At 49.8% G+C, this 22,590-nt stretch overlaps 1 protein-coding gene across 2 annotated transcripts in view; it reads left to right on the top strand.

The window, feature by feature from the left end:
* The first annotated feature begins 413 nt into the window (after positions 1–413).
* The window catches only part of FAM107A (family with sequence similarity 107 member A), a 64,775-nt gene continuing 42,598 nt past the window's right edge, over positions 414–22,590 (top strand). For both annotated transcript variants that reach the window (XR_004056303.1, XM_010360492.2), the window contains exon 1: positions 414–1,141. Coding sequence is in view for 1 of the 2 variants with exons in the window: in XM_010360492.2 (XP_010358794.1) it covers positions 1,118–1,141 (24 nt within the window). In the remaining variant the exon portion in view is untranslated. The remainder of the gene's footprint in view (positions 1,142–22,590) is intronic.

Genomic DNA, 22,590 nt, shown 5'->3' with positions numbered 1-22,590 from the left:
TTAGCAGCGTGATAGCAGCAGCGCCTAACTTCTCTGAGGAAATGTTGTTTGCCAGATGATCTGTGCATCCCCACAGCCCCCTGCAGTGGCGGCAACTGTTACCCCACCTTTGGTGAAGTGACAGATAAGACGGAGCGACACGCTCTGATTTATGCTTTCACAAAACGATGGCTTGAGCTGTACACACACACCTTACCCCATATAGCTCTGTGCAGTGTAAGAGCTTCACACACACACAGACATACACACACACACGTACCACATCATGCCGCCAAGGCCACACAACTATCAGGGACAGAGCTACAGTTCAAGCCCAAGGTCTCTTCAGCCTTAACCTCTGCCACAAGCTGGCATCACGGAGAAGGAAGAGGCTGGCAAATGAGGAGGAGGGTGACTGCCGGGGGCACTTTGAGAACTTGGCCCCAGGCCTGAAATCCGGCCTCCAGATATTTTCTTGGCCTGAGCCCAGACCAGCCGCCCTCCAGCCCTCCCAGGCAGCCTGCTGCCCAGTTGAATGAAGGAGTCTGCTCTCAGAGTTTCTGCTGTGGGAGAGCCCCAGATCCCAAGTGTCTTCAAAGGTCTGTTATGAATGGGGCCGTCCAGCTGAAGCTGACATCCCCACGCAGCCCTCCCAGAGCTCTGCACCTCAGCCGGCCTATGGCCTCCACTGTCTGGCCCTGTCTCCTGAGCGGCGCCCAGCAAGACGAGAAGGCCAAGTCCTGCCCAGTGGGCCAGCCAGAGGTCACCCGCCGCGCCTGAGCCACCGGTGTGTGAAGTGCCCTGCGTCTTCCCTCGGTTCCCAGCTGCCTCAGTTTCCCTTCCTGAGAAAGGCGGGGTTCTGGAAGGTGAGGAGCTGCAGGGACCCAAGAAGGGCATGGAAACCGCCTGGGGACACTGGCCCCTCTGTCAGGATCAATCGCCCTAAGCCTGTCTGAGGCGCTCCAGGCTTAGGAGCAGCTGTGAAAGCCGCCTTTGTGCCTGGGAGAATGAGCCACAAGAGGACAGGGGGCCCTGGCCCCGGGAGCCCCTTGGGTCCTGGCTCCTGAGATCAACGCCATCAGGGAAGACCCCAGCCTGGCCCCTGAAGCCCACCCAGGCCTGGTGCCCACTTCGTGCCATGGGAGCAGCCCAGGGGAAGAAGGTAGGAACCCCCAAGTGTCCTGTTGGGGCCCTGGACATGGGAAGGGAGACTAGACCTAGCAAGTGGGAGCCCCAGCCCATCTACCCTGAAGCTTCATTTGGCACTGCCCACCAGCCCTCCTCCTGGAACTCACAGCCAAGACTTGCATCTAGAAAGCAGGCTGGGGCTCAGGGAAAAACCAGTGTCCTATGTCTCCATCTCTAGGACAGACTTGGGGACAGCCACATCTCTCTGGTTCCCTGTTCTTGACCACACACATCTCTACTTCCCTGAGTAAAAGCTCCCTGGGTACCCCTTCCCCATACCTCAGGAGAGTGTCTGACACAGGTGGATACAGGGGAAAGATCTTAAAATTATTGTTGTTATTATTATTATTATAAAGTTGACTAACCAGTTGTTACCAGTTGTAGGGCAATGGGCAAGTTATTTAAGCTTTCTGTACCTTATTTCCTCACCTGTAAAATAGGGCCACTAATAATCACTACCTTGGAAAATCATTGTGAAAATTAAGTGAGTGAAAGTGTTTAGAACACTGCCTGGCACTGTGTAGAGGATTTGCTCCGTTATTATTAGAATTCTGTTCATGTTATTATCCCTCGCCTTCTAAGCCTGCGCTCTCAGCTAGAGGTTTGTAGACAGCACTGCCTGAGCGGTATTTCTGGAAATGTGCTCTGTGGACCCCTGCATCAGCATTGTGGTATGGGGAGTAGGAGGGAGCTTGTGAAACAGTCACTTTCTCAGGGCCGGTCAGACCTCCTGGGTCAGCCTCTTAGGAGCAAAGAGGGGAGGGGCCTGCACTTACTCACCAGCTCTCGGGATTATCCTTCATGCTCACTGCTCTCCGCCCACAGCGACCCAGCACTGCCATCCCAGTGGCATAGCCAGGCTGCCGGGTCCCAGCTCCACCACCCACCTACTGTGGCGATGACCTGAACCCCTCTGGACCACAGCTTCTTGTTTATAAAAGGGGGCTGGTACCTGCTTCGTGGGAGGTTCAACAAGATGATGCCTTTGAAGTGCTTTGTGCGCTACCCCACGCCAAGAGGCTCCCCAATAAACGGGGGACTCTGATCCTCAGACAACCAGTGATGACCTGTTCCATCAAGGTTGAGAAACTCAAGGAAGAAGTAATTTCTTAGCCAGGGTCATGCAGCTAGTGGGGGAAAGAGCAGGGTGCTGTTGTTGTTGCTGTTGTTAATTTGGAAAGAGGAGCTTTATTTCTCATAAAGGGTTGCAGCCTGCAGGGTGGCCATTCCGACAGGCTGGGAAGCATGGCCTCTGACCAGAATCCAGAAACTCATACTTTGAGGAAGAGGCAAAGGGAATAGAAATTTATGATGAGCAGCATAGCCAAATATACATATTCAATAAGCTGTGGGAGGAGTTATGCATATTTATGAAAGGAGAAACATCTGCATGCACAATTGAGCTTCATGCCTCTTATGGGCCCCAGATACAAAAAAAGTGTTGGCCTTAGTGTGATCAGAGAGTGGAGTTTTCAGCCCTCTGATGTCAAAGGTGAAGCAGGCGGCACAAAAACCCTCACTCTGCATCCTCTGCAGACTGGTTAGAACCGCTCTGTGATTGGTGGTCTCTTGTCAAGAAAAAAATGCTGGTTGGCTTTTGTGTTAAAACCACGAAAGGGAGGCGCAGTTGATTGAAATCAGTATGGAGTCTTTTGAAAAGGTCGGTTTCTGTTTAGCTCTTAGGGAAGAAAGTCTAATGGAGGTTATCAAGGGATGGGGCACTGCGGGGCACATGCAACCTCCCATCCCATCATGGCCAGAAACTCGGTTTTCAAGATTTCTCTGGGGTCTCCTTGGCCAAGAGGGGGTCTGTTTAGTCACTTGCCGGGTGGGGGGGGGGGGTGTTTAAAGTTTTATTTTTATTTCTCATTTTTATTGGGTAGGATTTTGACCCCATTCTGCTTGACTCCAAACAACCCAGCCCATCGCACCCTTCCTGATCCATAGCTCTGTCCATGGCATCTTCCTCAGCCCCACCCCAACCTCCCACAGAAGGCTGTTGATCAGGCACCTGCTGCCCTGTGCCAGGGCCTGTATGGAGCTGGAGCCAAGGGTGAGGAGACACAGCCCCTGCCCTTGAGGCCATCCCTGTCAGTTGTGGAGACTGATAGGCAGGTAAAAAATAGTTGGGAGTGTGTGTGACAGTTGAAGCAGAGGTGACTGGACACATGACCCCTGGGCCAGGAGTCAAAACACAACTTCATTGCTTCTATTCCTCTTAGGCAAGGTCTGGACTTCACTTTTAGGTGAAGTCACCTTTGTCCCTTGGGGAATGTCAGGAGCATAGGCTTTGCCTAGAATCCTAAACCCACACTGGCAGGGGATGGAAGGGATCACGTGGTTGGTTAAGGCCAACCAGAGCCCACCCTTGGAGCCGGAGATCTGTCTCCCAATGGCGTGACTGCTACTCAATGGACAGGAGGGTGGGTGCTGGACATTTCATTGTAATGGACCCCCAGGAGGAGAGACAGTGTTCTCTCCAGCTGTGGGGTGGGCAGAGAGAGTGGAAGAACACTGAAAGGGTCGAAGGTGTGGCAGATAGACCACTGGGCCAGGAGTCAAAACACAGACATTGTTGCTTCTGTTCTTCTTAGGCAGGGCCTGAACTTCCCTTGGACTTGGCATTTTTTTAAATCTGCCCCATCATGGGCACCAAGGTGGGTTCCCTGTCCTCTATCGGGGTTTTTGCAAGAAGGTATTTTAACACAGAGAAGCAATCCCTCTAACACTGTTTGGAACATTCCAGAAGCTTCAACATTTGACCCGTTGGGCATGCATTGATATTAGAGAGGTGAGTGCAACCCAGATATCTGGAAGGGAGCCACATTTTAAGTCCTTGCATTGCACAGCAAGGCTACAGGTCCTGGGGCAGCAATGGGTTCAAAAAAAGCACCCTCCATGGGCCTCAGACACCAGCTAGTTCACAGACACCAACAGAGTGTGGGCATGCCGTCCTCCACCCCAATCAGCAGCGGGCAGTGCCCTCGCCCAGGACAGAGGACACAACCACAAGCTTCCAGAGGCTGCCCCTGCACAAGTCCAGCGCCCCAGGCTGCGACCGTAATGCCACCCTTAAAGGAGCTACTAAAAGGAAAATGTTCCTAGCACAGCTCCCATGTACTGCCACTTCTGCACCAGTTCGCTCATTCAATCTTCAAACAGCTCTTGGACATGGAGAGTTTTATCCCTCAGAAATCCAGAGACATGGAGAGATTAAGCAAGAGGCTCAGGGTCACCCAACTAGTAAGGGTGGAGTTAACATTTGACCCAGGCCACCCTAAGAGCCTGGCCTCTCAAACAGCAAACCCCACTGCTGGCCCTTCTGAAGGTAGAAACGCAACAGTACTCATATCCCCCTGCAGCCCCTCTCGGGGTATCTCATTTAACCCCTCTGAGCCTCAGTTTCCTCGGCTGTCAAGCAGCATGATGATTTACCTTCCACAGTAGGCTTGGGCGAGGTGCCTGGCACTCAGTGGGTGCTCAGGGAATGGCACATGGTCCTGTTGCTGCTGCTCTAGAGGCGGCAGGTGGAGCTTCTGCAGGGCGGGAGGCAGCAGCATAGGCCCCTGGAGGTTCGTACATTTGGCTTTCGTTCTCTAAAACATTCTCCAAACCCAACACCACCCAGGTTTTTTTTGGCCCTGAAAGAGTCCTGTTCTCTGACCCTGTTGTTTACCAAGTCACTCATTGCTTTGCATTCGTCTTCATTAAGAGAAAGTTGCCTTGACTGAAACAAAAGGGGAAAAAATAGAAGCACTACGGCTAAATTTGATGAATGGCCTGAAAGGGCGTGTTCATTCTGACGGAGGCATACATCTGGCTGGGCCCTGCTGGCTCCCTGAACAATTTTCCCCACCGATGATGGATGGGCCTGCCTGGTCTCAGGACTGCCCAGCCCAGAAGAGGATTCCAGCTCGTTGCGCCCAGCTCAGTGACACATGAAGACCTCTTCAGGAGGCCCTCACAGCCCATGCCATCCTATCACCCCAACTCTACCCACTGCCTCAGACGGCTTCTCTGAGGGGAATGGGGCCTCGCACCTCACTCCTGGGTGCTATGGGGACTCCACAGCTGGGTTCCCATAGGACTTCTGGGTCCACAATGGGAGGCTCGAGGACAAGAGGAGAAATGTGTCAGGAGCTCATGGGGGTGAGGAAAAAGTACCCCCCAGCAAAGGCAGAGCCCCCATGCTGCCCAGCAGCCTCCCCACTGGGCCCTGGTCTCCGGGATCATTCCAGCCTCTCCGCCTTTGCTCACTCCATTTGCCTGCCTGGAACTCCCTCCTGATTTCTATCCACAGCCAATACTTCTGTGCATTCCAGCCCCAGGGCTTGCCCCACCTGCTCTTCTAAGTCTCTGAGGGCATGTGAATTGAATTCCAATTGCACTGACAGATATTCCATCCCAAGGTGTGAGGGAAGATGACAGAAAGGAAGAAGAGGAATGTCAATTGTCAAGCTCCAACCCCACCAGCAGCCACTATGCTAAATGTTTTTTGGGGGGAGGTGTGGGGGAGTACAGAGTCTCACCCTGTCACCCAGGTTGGAGTGCAGTGGCACAATCTCAGCTCACTGCAACCTCCACCTCCTGGATTCAAGCGATTCTCCTGCCTCAGTCTCCTGAGTAACTGAGATTACAGGTGTGCATCACCACACCCAGCTAATTTTTTGTATTTTTAGGAGAGATGGGGTTTTGTCATGTTGGCCAGGCTGGTCTCGAACTCCTGACCTCAAGTGATCCACCCACCTTGGCCTCCCAAAGTGCTGGGATTACAGGCGTGAGCCCACCCCTAAATGCTTTTTCATCCTGTCCGGCCAACACGTCCACAGCCCAGCAAAGTAGAGGCTGCTGTACCCACTTCATGGATGGGCACCACTCAAAGCTGCTCTGCCCTTCATGCCAATTCCAGTCATTACTTGCCTGGGCCTCAGTGCAATTCCCAAGACCTCTGTCCCACCTGACACTGAGCTAGGCATTTAATCCTCACGAATGCCCCAGGAAAGGGCTAACATTCTCACACCCATTTCGCAGGTTAAGACACTGAGGCTCAGAGGTCACCAGTAAGAAGTGGCAGGGCTAGTGTTGCACTGAGCTGTGCTTGGCCAGGCAGCACTCTCCTGGGCAGGCCAGGCACATTGCATCCTGAGCTCAAGTTCTCCCCATCACCCTGCAACCCCCATTATGCAGATGTTTGGAAAGCATCCAGACTCAGGGAGAAGAGGTCTGGGGTCAAGTGAAGCCTCTGGGACTCACTCTCTGGGTGATGTTTAAGATTTGCTTTCCTCATCTGTAAAATGGGGATTAAAATAGTACCCACTTTAGTATTATTAGTGTGAGAACTAAATGAGAAAGTTCTCGAAGTGCCTGGATGCATTCTTGCCCTTGGGTCTCAGTCTCCCCATCTGGGAATGGAGATGTTTGCATTAAATTATTCCCAGTGCCCTCCCCAACCATGATAAAAATGAGCTTGTCACTTTGTCCATAGCAAGTCTCAGTGCAAAATGAAAATGTGGGATCCCTTGCTCAAAAATCATTAAGAATCTCAAGACAGCAATAGCAGAGCATTAAACCAAGCACAGGGCCCTTCTGAGCTCAGAGCCCTGTGCAGCTGCACAGGTCACACCCCCAGAAAGCTAGCCCTAGTCCTTAGTGCCAGCCAAGGGGATGTCTGTGCATGGAAGGCCACATTCCTGAGGGTCAGGCGCAAGCACGCGTGCTGGGGTTGTGAGCATGGTTTCCCAAGCGCTGAACTTTGTCATTTAGTTTCAGGCTCCCCTTTCACTCCATCTATTTACCCACTAGCTTTGAAAGTCTCTGAATGATTTCCTCCCCAGCCTGAGCAAACTGGTAAATACACTGTCCTCCCCTTCCCTGGGAACCATGCCGCCACCTCCTTCACTCCCACCTTCAGAATGGCCTGGGCTGAAACTCCTGAAAAAGTTAGAGTTGACAGTTCTCCCCTGGGGAAGCCCAGGGGCAGAAGATGGTTATAGAGGAGGAGTGGGGACTGGACTGGCTGCAGCCAAAAGGGGCATTTGAAGACAGACAGGGTGACCTTTGGAGGCAGGAAAGGGCAGTTTTCCTACTACCCAAGACCTCCCAATGGGGCTTTTACTTCCTTCTTTCCTTGGTCTTCCCCAAACTGGGTTCGAGGTTCCAATGCCCAGGGCTGCTTCAAACAGGTGTACAGGTTGGGCACTGCACAAAGACAACCAAACCAGAGAACGGGTTAGCGGGACGTCTGGCCCACCCTCTGCCAGTGGAGCCATGTGCCCAGGTGCTGGCTGGGTCTGCCCAGGAGGAGTATACTGCTTCGTCATCCCTCACAGCCCTGTAACCGCCTCTTCCAAGACTAAAACCTTCCCCATCCAGTCTTATGGCTGGAAGCCCAGCTTGGGAGGGAGGAGGAATCGAAAGAGAAAGAAAGGAAAAAAGATGTCGGCTCAGCTGAGACTTTTCCAGGAAGCTTTCCCTGAGTGGATCTCAAATATCTACACAGGGTGAGGGGGATTAGATAAGTGTGCAAGAGCGGGGCAAGATTGTCTCAGAACCGCATGTGCATAACCAGGCCTACAGGTTTTGCTAAGCCTGTAGGATTATTGGGGGTGGCTGGGAAGGCCAGAGAGATTAGAAGCGGGTCAAGTTCCTCAGGGACCCCGTGACACCATCACTCTCCCCACTTCCCTGGGCTAGGCAAACCCCATCGCACTCACAGAGCTCTCTGGTCTCTCCTCCACCCTGACCACTCTGTGATTTCATGTTTAGTTCTGTGATTTATCCATGAGGGAAGGGAGACTGTTTGATTTTTGGCTTACCATTGTGACACAGAAGGTGCTCCATAAATTAATTAAGGTAGGGAGGGCAGGAGAGAGGGACGCTGATTTCCCAGAAGTAACTCAGCCTCCCTGGGTTGAAGGCCAATCTCATGGACAGATCCATGCAGAACCTCAGGCTGGGGGGAGGGACATGGACTGGGTCCCTCAGTTTCCCCCACATGTCCCTCCTTCCCCTCCAATGGCTCTAAGGCTCTGATCCAAATTCTCACATTCCTCACTCTGCCTCCACCTCCCCACCACACACACATACACACATTTACACACACTTTCCACCTGCACAACTTCCTGGCCAAATGCAAAATCCCTCATGGCTTGTTCATCATTTATTCAACAAATGTTGTCTGGACACCTACTGGGTACCAGGGACCCAGGCACTGGAGACAGATGAGTGAATGGGACTTAGGCTCACCCTTGGGGTGCACAGCCCCATGGGAGAGAAATAAGCCACCCCCAGTGACAGAGCAAGTGTTGGGTGCTACGATGAGGGAAGCAGATAGGACCTGGGGCACTGAAGGGGGATCCTCGAGGCCGAGAGGTGAAAGATGAAGAAGGGTTAATCAGGTCAGGAGGCAGGGAGAGGTTTCCAGCAGGGAATAACATCTGCCAAGTCCTGGAGGTATGAGAGGCTGTGGCATGTCCCAGGAACTGAAAGAACTTGCTTTTCCAGCTCCTCTTCAGAAGCCTCGCAGGGGCCCCCAAATTCCAGGTTCTGGAGTTAGGGACTGCCACAGGTCTGGTTCGGTGGCACCTTAACTTATCCCAGCTACCCTGCACTTACCCTGCCATGCCATCCTCTCCTCAAAAAACAGCTATGTAAAGTCCGGGTACAGTGGCTCATGCCTGTAATCCCAACAATTTGGGAGGCCAAGGTGGGAGGATCACTTGAGCCCAGGAATTCAAGACCAGCCTGGGCAACATAGTGAGACCCATCTCTACAAAAAAAGAAAAACTAATTAGTTGGGTATGGTGGTTCACCTGTAGTCCCAGCTACTCAGGAGGCTGAAGCAGGAGGATTGCTTGAGTCCAGGAGGTCGAGGCTGCAGTGAGTCGTGATAGCACCACTGCACTCCATCCTGGGTGACAGAATAAGATCTTGTCTCAAAGAAAAAAAAAATCACAACTATGTTTCTACCTCAGACTCTTTGATCAAGGAGAGCATTTTTTTTCTGTCTTCTTTCTTTTGCTCATTATTCAAAATAGAGCTCAGAGAGAAAGAAAGAGAGAGACATAGAGACAAAGACACAAGAGGTAAATCACAAAGAGAAAGTCCCCCAGAAACAGAATTGAAGAAACCCCAAACCTGCCCCCCTGACTTCGCCCCCTGCCCCAACACCACCATCCCGGTGCCCACCGGGGCCCTTCTTCACTCCCAGATGTTCTAAGACCTGAAGAGAGGAAGAGGTCACAGGGGGCCAAGATGGCCGCTTTCCCCCATCCTCGGGCCTTGGGGCCAAATGTCATTTCCAAGACAGTAGAAAGAAGGAAATTATTTTAATTCTTTTTAAATCCACTTTTATCTTAGTCTACCTCCTCCTAATCCAATCTTCCTCATTTACGAATAAGAAATAAAATATTCGCTTCAGGGACCCTGAATGAGGGACCCTGGGCAAGATGGCCTCCCTCTCTGGGCTCCCACTCTGGGCTCCATATCAAAGCAGAGAAGGTAGCTGTGCTGCCCACCGGTTTAGGGGTAAAGTGAGGCAGGGGAGAAGAAGAGAGGGCAGCAACAGCCATTCTTCGGAGGGCCAATTCTACCCCAGGTGCAGAGCGAGGGCCTCATGTGAGCAGCATCACTGGCTTCTCTGAGCAGCATGGCAAGGGTAGTTTTCCCCATTTCACAGCCGCAAAGGGCTCAGATAAGATTACACTGCGCAAAAGCAGGCTGGTGTTCAGATTCCCCCACATGCACCAAAAGACAAGGCCTTGAAGAAACCTTGCACAACACAGCCAACCTGGGCCTATACCCTTGAGCCTCACTCAGTCCTTCTCATCTGCAAAATGGCACTTCCTGAAGATAAATGAGAAAGCCTTCTAATAATTGAACCACCATGGAATCCTCACCACAAACCCAGCGACAAAGGTGTCAAGGTCCCCATTTCACCAAAGCAGACACCTGACTCAAAGAGGTTGAGTTCACGACTCAAGATCACAGAGCCAACAAGTGCCAGAGCTGGGACTTGAACTTGGATACTTCTGACTCCACAGCTCACGTTCTCATCGACTTGTTTTTCATGCGTCAGGATTGACGCTGTTCATCTCAAGCCAGAATAAATCTTCATGTTGTGCAAGGCAGAGTTAATAGTAGGTAGTGGCTCCACTCCCCTGGGAGTAGCACTGAAGAGGGGCCTAAAGTTCAGGAGAATTTAATTTCTATCTTGAAAGGGTTTGGAGGTGGGGCAGGAGGGGCCAAATCAAAAGCCAGCTTTCTTGCAGGCAGAAACCCAAAAACGCAGCTCCCTTCCTGGGAGGGAAGGGAGCTGGGCCCCAGGGATCAGCTTTCAGAACATTGTGTCTCCCAAACTAACTTGAACAAGGGGCTTTGTGTAAGTGAGAGATCAGATCTCAGGGCCTGGGGCAGAGAGAAAGGGGAGGAGCTGGAACTTTCTTTTTCATCTAAAATCTAAGATGACAAAGGCTGCCCCAGGGAAGCTGGAAGAGCCTGGCTTGTTCTAGGTGACATCCCGCTCCTCAGGAAGCTCAGGACGGGGCCTGAGGTGTCCCATAGGGATGTCACACCCAGAACCTGCAGGAACTCAGCCAGAAACGGGGCGGTATCTGTCTTTTTGAGGGACCATCAGGGATTTTTCTCTACCCACCTGAGCTCTGGGAATAGGTAGCGGTCATTCTGGGGTGTATGATGTGGTGCCTGCTCAGGAAAAGGCCTGCCAGTGAGACCTGCGGGCCCTGAAACGGCCATCACCTGTGAAGGTCCCATGCTGACTCTGCCATCACAAGCAGGCACTGTGAAGTGGCATGGGAGTTTCCTGGGATGGCCATAACAAATGATCAGAAACTGGGTAGCCAAGGCCAGGTGCAGTGGCTCACGCCTGTAATCCCAGCACTTTGGGAGGCCAAGGCAGGCAGATGACAAGGTCAAGAGATCGAGACCATCCTGGCCAACATGGTGAAACCCCATCTCTACTAAAAATACAAAAAATTAGCCAAGTGTGGTGGCGCGTGCCTATAGTTCCAGCTGTTTGGGAGGCTGAGGCAGAAGAATCACTTGAATCCAAGAGGTGGGGGTTGCAGTGAGCCAAGATCGTGCCCCTGCACTCCAGCCTGGAGACAGCAAAACTCCATCTCGAAAAAAAAGAAAGAAAGAGCGAGAGAGAGAAAGAAAAGAAAAGAAAAGAAAAGAAAGGAACTGGGTAGCTGAAAACAACAGTTTATTTTCGCACAGTTCTGGAGGCTAAAAGCTGAAATCAGGGTGTTGGCGGGGCCAGCTCTTCAGAAGGCTCTCAAAGGATCTGTTCCATGCCCTTCTCTTAGCTTTTGGTGTTGCCTGCAATCCGTGGTGTTCTGCCCTTTGTCATCACAGTAGTGGTGGTGGTGGTGGTGGTGGTGGTGGTGTGTGTGTGTGTGTGTGTGTTCTCCTCTTATAAGGACACCAGTCAGATTCGATTAGGGCCTACCCTAATGCCCTCATCTTAACTTGACTACATCTGCTTTCCAAATCTACATTTGCAAATAAAGTCACATTCATAGGTAGGAGCTAGGACTTCAACATTCCTTTGGGGAGATACAATTCAACCCTTAACAGTCATGCCTGGACCCCTGGACCTCTGTACTTGGTGGACACTCTTCTCCGGCACCTGAAGTTCTGCATTCCTCTGGCTGAGACCCATCCATCCTCTGCCAGCTGCTCTCCTGGGGCCTCAAGTCCAATGTAGCTCCTGTCCAGCTGCAGTGGGTTCCCATATGACAGAGCCAGAATGAGCTACTTTAATTCTGAATCTGATCCTCTCTTCTCTCTGGCAAAACTCTTCAAGAGCAGTTACAAGGAACTCCACAGGCCCTGGCTGATCATGCTCTGGGCTTCCTACTCCATACATACTGGGCTCCACAGGTATCTCTGACAGGTCGATCTCTTCCCCACCTCAGAGCTTTTGTCTCCATTGTTCCCTCCACCTGTGCACCTTTGCCTAGGTCTCCTCATGATTGACCCCTTCTGGTTTCAGCTCAGAGACAAGTCCTTTTTTTTTAAGACGGGGTCTGGCTCTGTCACCCAGGCTGGAGTGCAGTGGCGAAACCTTGGCTCATTGCAACCTCTGCCTTCAGGGCTCAAGTGATCCTCCTACCTCAACTTCCTGAGTAGCTGGGATTACAGGCACACACTACCATGCCCAGCTAATTTTTGTAATTTTTTTGAGACAGTGCCTCACCATGTTGCCCAGGCTGGTCTCCAACTTCTGGGCTCAAGGAATCCACACACCTCAGCCTCCCAAAGTTCTGGTGTTACAGGTGTAAGCCACTGCACTGGCCTTCTCCATCTTCCCTCCAGCTAAATTCCCCCCATCTTGGTCCCAAGTCCTGCAGTTGCTTCACAGAGCTTACCATCATCTGAAATTTCCTTCTTTGATTATTTCTTTAACTATTTCAAATCTAATTTTCCCCATCAGCATGTTGTCTCTGTAAGGGCACAAGAAAATCTTTAGATTCAAATGACAATGAAAATACTATATATTAAAACTTGGAGGAAGCAGCTAAAATGGTCCTTAAGAAGAAGTTATAGTTTTAAGTGCACATTGAAAGGAAGACTGAGACTTACTGAGCTAAATGTCAAAGTTACGAAGTTGGTAAAAGAACAACAGAAACAATCTAAAGAATGTAAAAGTCATGAAAAAACTAAAATAAGAACCAAAATTAAAGAAAAAAAAAAATACATGATATTGAAGATGGCCAAAAGTTGGTTTCTTTAAAAAGGTACTACAGAATGATGTAGTTGGCTTTAAGAAACATCTAGAAAATATTGTTGAACAAAATTGGCTTGGGCCAGACATGGTGGCTCACGCCTATAACCCCAGCACTTTGGGAGGGCAAGGTGGGCAGATCACTTGAGGTCAAGAGCTCAAAACCAGCCTGGCCAACATAGTGAAACCCCATCTCTACTGAAAATACAAAAATTAGCCAGATGTGGTAGTGTGCGCCTGTAATCCCAGCTACTCAGGAGGCTGAGGTGGTAGAATCACTTGAACCTGGGTGGTGGAAGTTGCAGTGAGCTGAGATCATGCCACTGCATTCCACCAGCCTGTGTAACAGAATGAGTTAATAACAGTTAAAGAAATTGAATCATCCATGTATGGTGGCTCATGCCTGTAATCCCAGCACTTTGGGAGGCCAACGTGGGTGGATCATTTGAGGTCAGGAGTTCAAGACCAGCCTGGCCAACAAGGCAAAACCCCATCTCTACTAAAAATACAAAAATTAGCCAGACATGGTGGCAGGCCCCTGTAATCCCAGATACTTGGGAGGCTAAGGCAAAAGAATCACTTGAACCCAGGAGGCAAAGGTTGCAGTGAGCCGAGATCATGCCACTACACTCCAGCCTGAGCGACAAGAGAAAAACTGCATCTCAAAAAAAAAAAAAAAAAAAAAAAAATTGAATCATGAGTTACTATTAGAACAGCAGTTTTATAGGTGAGTTCTATTAAACTTTAGAGGAATTCATCAGTTTGGTTTCAGGCAGTCTTCTGGATAATAGAAAATGAGGGAACAATTCCCACTTCATTTTTTAATAAAATAACTTATATTGAAATTAAACAAGGACAATGAAAGAAAAGTAAATTACAGGCCAATTCACTCATGACATAGATGCAAAAAAAAAAAATAAAAAAGCCCTAAGCAGGACTCCAAAATCCCACAGCTAGGACCTGGTGGCACAGACATTCTTTTTAGTCACATCTCACTGGCACCTCCTCTCTGTGAGTCTGGCCTGGGACAGCACAGCTAATGGGCTCCACCCTGAAATGGCCACGGGCTCTCTTTCCTCTGGGGCCAGAGCCAGGCCAGAGTCAGTGGAAAGTTTCAGTGGCAGTTTTTCCAGGGATCTCCCATCCAGGTTCAGCCAGGTGAACACTGAAGAGAGATTGACTTCCCCTAGTGACTGATGCTGGTCCAGTCCAGCCCACTGGCACTTCCCAGGGACAGCAGGCTGCAGGCAGTTGTGGCACCTGCAGGAGCCAGAGCCAGAAGTCTGTCTGAGGCAGATGTAACATATAGACCTTGGACAGGCCATAAGGGTTGGACTTCCACCTTCTGCCTCCTGCCTATCAGTCTCCACCATACCAGGGCAAGGACTTGGCAGCTGTGGGAAGCTGAGCACTTGGGAGGGTTAAGCCTCCCCAAGACTCACCTCTCCCAGGGAGATATGGCCCTAGGGTACCCAATCCTAGAGAGGGAAATATGAGGGAAGGCTTCCTGGAGGAGACGCCATCTAAGCAGAGTCCTGAAGGAAGGAGCCAGGCAAAGAGGAGGGCAACAGTGTTCTAGATAGAAAGATCTGCTTGTACAAAGGCCAGAGGAGAGAAGCCTTGCTGGCACTCAGGGCACTGAGAGCAACTTGGTCAGGCTAGAACAGCAGCCAGGGGCTAGGCAGAGCAGGAAGAGGGTTGAGTGCTGTAAGAGAGAGGACACAGGGGCCAGAGGTTGGTGGAGTCTGGGAAACCAGACCAAGGACCTTGGCATGGGAGGGCTGAAGTCAGCTCACTGGAGTCAGCTCTAGCACAGCATGAGAAGCCTGGGCAGTGAAGTCAGACAACCTGCAGTTTGACTCCTGCTCCCCATCTCACTAGCTCTGTAACCTTGGCCACCTCCTCGATCTCTCAGCCTCAGTTTCCTCATCTGTAAAATAGATCAGTAATAGAATCTACTGAGCACAGTCCTTGACACATAGTGTGAGCTCAACAAATGGCTGCTATTTTTGTCGGTGTTATCTGACAAAACAGGCAGTTGGCTCCCTTGGGCTGGAATTCAGGGCAGAGTCACGGCTGGCGATATGGAGCTGCCGACCATCAGCAGTACGGGTCCTTCCAGATAGGCGGTAACTGAAGCCCCAGTGTAGGAGGTAATGGGGAGGACAGCGGTAGAAACTGTTCCCTGAGCGTCGTCAATTCCCGCAGCGTGGGAGTGGAGAGTCAACTAGAGTTGCTTCCCAGGAGGGAAGAGACCCACATGGCTGCTGGTACAATAAAAATAAACGTGACTCCAAACTGTGCATAAAGATAACTGGTAACAGGCAGGTGGGAGATGATAGGTGATTGGATTTTTTTCCTGTTTATTTTCTGATACTTCCCACAATACTTTATTTTTATTATTTTAAGAGGTGAACTTAGCTCTGCCATTTTTCAAACATTTCTCATTTCTTTATTTCTCAAATGATACATTATTATTATAGAAAAATCAGCAAGTATACTACTGCGACACTGTGGCATGAGTCTGTGCAGATTTTCACCCCCCCACCTGGTTACATGGGCCCTTTTTCTTTTTTTTTTTTACAGGGTCTCTCTCTGTCTCTCCGTCACCTAGGCTGGAGTGCAGTGGTGTGACCACAGCTCACTTCAGCCTCGACCTCCCTGGCTCAAGTGAGCTTCCCATCTCAGCCTCCCAAGTAGCTGGCACTATAGGTATGTGCCAGCAGGCCCAGCTAATTTTTGTATTTTTTGTAGAGATGAGTTATCGCGATGTTGTCTAGGCTCATCTCTAACTCCTGGGCTCAAGTGATCTGCCCCCCTCAACCTCCCAATGTGCCAGGATTAGAGGTGTGAGCCACTGTGCCCAGCGCAAGACATTTTTCATGGGTGCATAGCATTCCACTGATACCAACATGCCACAGTTTTTTAGACCAATCCCTGATTTTTGGATATGTAGGTTGTTTTCATTCCTTCACATCTTAGTAGATATATGTTGGTGCACATCCTTTATTCTTTCTTTGGCATAGATTTTGCTTTTAGGTTCATGGGTGAGTTTCTATGAAGTTGGATGCAAAATGCTACGTGTATGCGAGGACATGTAGACTTTCCAAAGGAAGAGAGAACGTGGCCTTGTCAGATCCTTAAGGAAGCTGGTTTCCCAGAGTTAAGAACCTGCTGCTACGAAGGAAAAAAAAAAAAAAAAAACACGCCATCTGCAGTCTGTGACTCACCTCCTCCCTGTCTTCATTCTCACAGAGCAGTTTGGCAACAAACAATTTCATTTCAAAAAATAATTTACCATTTAGTTAGTAATTACTATGTGCAGAGCTCTATCCAAATACTTTACGTGCACCATCCTACAATAACCCCATGAAGTCGGCACTATTGTTTTCCCCATTTTACGGAGGAGAAACAGCTCAGAGAAGTCAGATGCCTTGTGAAGGCTACACAGTAGGTCAATGGAAAACCCAGGAATCAGATCCAAACAGCTGTCTCAGAGCTCTCTGAGCCTCCCTCTTTTGCAGGCATCACAGCCCAGTGCAGTGGGTGGGGTTCCCAGAACCCAGGAAGCAATCCCTGAAGCAGCACTTCCCCAGCTGCTCTCAACAAAGCTGTCAAGGCTCTCTGGGCTGAGTTTCCATCAGGGACCTGCCCATAAACAGATGCTGCAGAACATCAACAGTACGTGCCTGATTGGAGGAGCCATCCAGGTTGGGCAAACATCATACTGGCTGGGCTCATCCTGCTGAAGCCACACCTGTGACGCCCCCACCTGCTCATAATGACACCCTCTCTGGGAATACAGGGCCAGTTGTCAAGATTCTGCTGATCTTAGACTGGGAGTGGGGAGTGAAGGGGATGGAGCTGATGTTGGGGGCCCCTGGGCAGGGCCTCCTTGCACATTGGGGCTTGTATTAGTTCATTCTCATGCTACTATGAAGAAATACCCAAGACTGGGAAATTTATAAAGAAAAGAGGTTTAATTGACTCACAGTTCCATATGGCAGGGGAGGCCTCAGAAAACTTACAGTCATGGCAGAAGGCGAAGGGAAGGAAAGGCACTTTCTTCACAGGGCGACAAGGAGGAGAAGTGCTGAGCAAAGGGAGAAAAGTCCCTAATAAAACCCTCAGATCTCGTGAGAACTCACTCACTATCATGAGAACAGCATGGGATAACTGCCCGCATGATCCAATCACCTCCCACCAGGTCCCTTCCCACGTGGATTATGGGAACTACAATTCAAGATGAGATTTGGGTGGGGACCCAGCCAAACCATATCAGGGCTTTTGTCTGCAGCAGTCCAGCCCGGAGGCAGCATTATCTGGCATGAAGCAGCCAACTCCAAATGCCAGAAGAGCGACCAGAGTTTCCTTGAGGTTAACCAGCCACTGCTTTGCCCATCCACTCAGGTGGAAGAGGGTGGCCCTTGGAAATTTGAGAATTCTTCTGGGAATATCAGTGATAAAGCTTTTAACAGATGGATTTATTGAGCACTTACTATACACCACCTATGCAAGCAGCTTCAGTTATCTCATGTATCTTCTCATCAACACTTTTGTTATCACCATTTCTCAGATGCGAAACTTAGGCATGGAGAAGTTAAGGGGGTGAAAGAGCTAGGAAGTGTCAGGGTAGAGATCTATGCCAAGGCAGAATCCACAGCCTTCTCTCTCTATCCCTTAGCAAATTCAGGGTACTCAGGATAAAGTTCCAAATTTGGACTCTACCACTGACGGCGAGCTTCCCAGGGGCAGGACCTTCATCATCCCACAGGCTGAGCCTCATGGATGGGCGTAAGTGGTCCTGCATGAGACAAATCTGGGATGACACTTGCCAGCCGTGTGGCCTTGGGAGAGTTACTTACCATCTCTGAGCTTCAGTTTCCTCATCTATGAAAGGCAGTTAGTAACTCCCATTTAGTCTGGTGGTTGTATGCAGGTAATGAGATGACTCAGCGTGATGCCTGGCCTGTGATGCCGTAACTGGTAGACAGAAGTGTTTGTCATTGGTGCTGTTGTCATTTCTATCCTGCACGTGATTCAGTTGCTGTCTCCTCAGGTCCATTACAAATCAGTCTCTAGAAGGGAATGGCCTCACACGGCCTATCTGCAACTAGTAATGATCACGATGTGCTGGCCATCTTGTCAGTAATGTGCACTTCCTGTACACTGTATGCCAAGTGCCATTCTAAGCACTTTACATATTAACCAGCCAAGAAATAACCCCAGGAGAAAACAGCTGCCTCCTGCCCCAACCCTCTAGGGAGGAGACGGGTCAAGAAGCCATTCCGGACCGGGCGCAGTGACTCACGCCTGTAATCCCAGCACTTTGGGAGGCCAAGGCGGGTGGATCATGAGATCAGGAGATCGAGACCATCCTGGCTAACCCGGTGAAACCCCGTCTCTAGCAAAAACACAAAAAATTAGCCGGGCGTTGTGGCAGGCGCCTGTAGTCCCAGCTACTCGGCAGGAGAATGGAGTGAGCCCGGGAGGCGGAGGTTGCCGTGAGTCGAGATCGCACCACTGCACTCCAGCCTGGGCAACAGATATAGGCTCCATCTCAAAAAAAAAAAAAAAGAAGCCATTCCTAGGCCAGCCCATGTGTACAAGACCTGCTGTAGGAAGAGGTCATAGATGGCCTCATTGGGGGATTCTGGGCCCCAACTTTGGTCCCATATCCATGTCGGGAACCCAAAAAATGACTTTCCCTCTTCCACAACCCCCTAGGTGGCTCTAAGGGCTCAGTGAAGTCATTGCCAGAGGGCTTGAAAAACAGAAAGAGGCTGTGGGAGATGTTGAGAGAAACCTTCTTCCATGCCACCCCAGGGCCTAGGGGCAGTGCTCACAGTGTTTACTGACTGACTGATATTTGTTGACTGTAAGTGATGGTTCCATTTTTAGCACAGCAGCCCAAGCACTAGGCTGTACCAGCCATTTTTTCATATATGTTTAAGAAGAAGACTAGAAAAATAAATACCAAACATTAATGCTAATTATCTTAATTGAGGAAGGGGCAATGGGGTGAGGAGGGGAGATATCATGGTCACTTTTGTATTTTTTTTCCACTTTCTGCATTGCCTACAATGAGCAAGTATTAATTTTATGGTCAGGAGAAAACAAACGTTTCTGTAAGTTTGTGACTTACCTCATTTTACAGAAAAAGAAATGAAAGCCCAGACACGTTATGCCATTTGCCCAAGACCACACAGCCAGAAGAGAGTGGCTGGGATGGACCTATGCCTGCCGACTCTTCACCTGCATCTGCTGGGAACCCCGTCCCTCAGCACTGGGACCATTTCCAGCTCCTGAGTCATGGGGCCTCATTGTCCCTTTTCCCATGACCAGGCCCTGAAAATGTTCCCACCCCAATCCTGCCAGCTCCCCCAACTCCTGAGAGAGTCCCCTCTGAGAGCCACAGGTCCCTGCAGATCTCAGGAAGGTGACCAGGGGAAAGGGATGCATGCAAAGCCCCATTCCAGCTCGCCGACTCACTGCTTATTCATTAATAAAAGAATGCCCAGGCTATTTTGGGCACCTGTAATTTTCTACTTGAATAACCAGGAAAGTGGCTGCCTGCCCGCTTCTCTGCCCTGCTCATGGCGCCAGAACAGGGGAAATGCGATCTCGCCTGGCGTAATGGGATCTGGGCCAGGTCTCACTGCTGATTTCCTTACCTTTGCCTCATTCCAGAAAGCCCAGGTGTCCCCCACGCCACCTCCAAGGGGGTCTGGGAGGGAGAATCCAGGCCAGGTTTGGATGTTGTGGACTAGGTAGCTCCTTCCAGTTCCAGAAGGCAAATCCCAGCTCTGCCACTTGCCAGCCTTGGGACTTTGGGCAAGTGACTTAGCCTCTCTGAGCCCCAGCTTCTCTATCTGTAAAATAGGGATAACTACGCCACCTTGCAGGTTTGGTCCAGGGAAGTTGCCTGGCTCTTAGGGTAATTGTTGCTGTTGCTGTTGTTGTTATTCTATAGATAAGGAAGGAGTTGTTCTGGGAAAAGATCTAGCCTAGGAGGCTTGGGCTCTCTCATTTGGCTCTATTGCTGACTAGCTATGGGACCTTAGACAAGTCCATTTCCTTCTTATTTTAAGCAAAATTGTTCTTTATGCTTATCAAGGTAATTCATGATCATCATTGAAAATTTAGAAAAATGAATGAAGAAAATTAAAAATCAGGGTAACTCTTAACTGCTATTTATTGAGCTCCTACTCTGTGCCAGGCCCCATGTTAGGTGCTTTCTATTTATTATCTCTAATTCTCCCAAGTCTGCACCCATTTGTAGATGAGAAAGCTGGAGCTTAGAGTGGTTATGTGACTCATGCAAGGTCACACAACTGGTAAGTGGAGCAGAAATCAAACCCAAGTCTTTCATTCTTCAAAGTCTGTTGGTTTGGTTTTCTATTGCTGCGTAACAAGTGACCACAAAATCAGTAGCCGAAAACCACACATATGTATCACAGTTTCCCTTGGCAGGAGTCTGGGCACTGCTTGCCCGGGTCCTCTTCTCAGACTCTCACAGGCTGCAGTCAAGGCATGAGTTGAACTGTGTTCTCATCCAGAGGCTCGACTGAGGAAGAGTTCACTTCCATGCTCATTCAGGTTGTTGGCAGAATTTATTTCCTTGCAGTTGCAAAACAGAAGACCCCAGAGGTTTGCTGCTTGCTTGTTGGAGGCTGCCCTCAGGTCTTAGAGGCCACCCAGTTTCTTGAGGCTGTCCACAGCTCCTTGCCATAGGGGCACCTTACCTAGCTGCTAACTTCATTGAGCCAGCAAGGAGAATCTCTTGTTAGTGCATGCTAGCAGGACAGAGTCACATGTACATGCACACATATACACACATACATGCACATATACAAATCCATCTAGCATGATCATGGGAGTGACACACTCTCACCTTTGCCATATTCTATTGTTAAATTAGCTCCCACCCATCCTCCACTCTGGAGAGGTAGAGGACCACACCAAAGTGTCAGCACAGGGGGTAGGAGTTATGGAGGCCCCCTAGGGGTCTGTCTCCCACACCCACACTCTTCCCACCACAGCCAGTTCCCCTTTGCCCACCAACATCCTCAGCCTCACCCTCCAGGAGAAAACTTCACTTTAGGTTGGCAACTGCAAAGTTAGCTCCTTGTTACAAACATCGTAGCATATCCTAGACCAAGCAAAGGGAGCCTCATGGAACAGTGGCTCAAGACATTTGACCCCCAACCCTTGGTACCATGCTGTGTAAAAATCAAAGAGGGAATAGAAATGGACAGGACATAGTGCCCTATCTCAGAAAACTTACCAGGAGTCTGGAAAGATGCCACAGTCAAGTGCTCTTTTGGTTGCAGGAGCCCTGGGTTAAGGGGGAAGAAAAGACAATTTTTTGGCTCTTATACGTGAAAGTCTAGGAGTAATGACATCAAGCAAGGCTGGATCCTGGGTCTTAAATGAAGTCTTCAGGACCTAGTCCCTCTCCCATGGCTCCACTTTTCTCTGGTTGACCTCATTCCTGGGCCAGCCCCGCTTCATGGAAACTCCCAGCAGTTGCAAGATTATCTCATTCTTAAACTAGAAGAGTATGAAGGCCAGAGGGAGAAATAGGTATTGGGGGTGGGGGTTGGTTTGTTGACAAGAAGTCACGAGAAAGTAAATTGAGAGTAGACTGAAATGTAGAAGGGCTGGAATTCAGATAGAAAAGTTTAGCCTGTACTTTGTGGTCCAACGTTTTCCAGTGTGTTCCACAAGACTTTAATACGTGTTAGGTGAGCCAAGAGTTTCAAGTCCGACAGACTGGATTAAGCCCACTTAAAGAGGTTTCTCTCTTGCAGGGCCTCTTGTGTTCACACGTCCAGATGTGATTCTCCAAAAGGAGAGCTACAGACTATAGCATTCCCTAAGGTGCAGCTCTCAATTCTACACTTTGTGAAGTGCCACTGTGGGTCATAGGGAGCCATTGAAGGCAGCGGAGCAAGAGAGTGACAGCAGAAGTGTTCTGGGAAGAACACAATGAAGTCTCTGTAAGAGATGACTGCATAGGCCAGGCATGGTGGCTCACACCTGTAATCCCAGCACTTTGGGAGGCCAAGGTGGGTGGATCACTTGAGGTCAGGAGTTCAAGACCAGCCTGGCCAACATGGTGAAACCCCATCTCTACTAAAAATACAAAAATTAGCCAGGCATGGTAGCATGCACCTGTAATCCCAGCTACTTGGAATACTGAGGCAGGAAAATCACTTAAGCCTGGGAGACAGAGGTTGCAGTGAGCCGAGATCATACCACTACACTCCAGGCCAGGTGACAGAGCAAGACTCCGTCTCAAAAAAAAGAGATGACTGCATAATCGTCCATGCAAAGAGCGATGACTTCCCAGACCAGAGGGTCAGTGGCAGAAACAGGAATTAAGGTATACAGTGGAGATGGGATATAGGAAAATACACAGATTAACTCAGAAAATGCTGCTGCCTTGGTGACAGTGACAGTGAAATTTAGTTTTGATTTTAGCTTTTCTACTGAAAGCGGGGTCAACACAAAGAGAAAGCACGGACTGTGAAGTTCAGCAAACCTGATTCTTGGGTCTACCACTGTGCCTTTTGGGCAAGTCACTGTACCCCTCTGAACGTTGGCTCAGTGAAGGCTTAAGCATTTTCTCTCAGGGTCCTGGTGAGCATTCCAAGATTATGGAGAGAGGGTAA

This window comes from Rhinopithecus roxellana, chromosome 1 (genome assembly GCF_007565055.1).
Source record: "Rhinopithecus roxellana isolate Shanxi Qingling chromosome 1, ASM756505v1, whole genome shotgun sequence".
NCBI classification, from domain to species: domain Eukaryota; kingdom Metazoa; phylum Chordata; class Mammalia; order Primates; family Cercopithecidae; genus Rhinopithecus; species Rhinopithecus roxellana.
The sequence above is the reverse complement of the archived record's forward strand: the minus strand, read 5'-3'. Positions and strand labels throughout refer to the sequence as shown.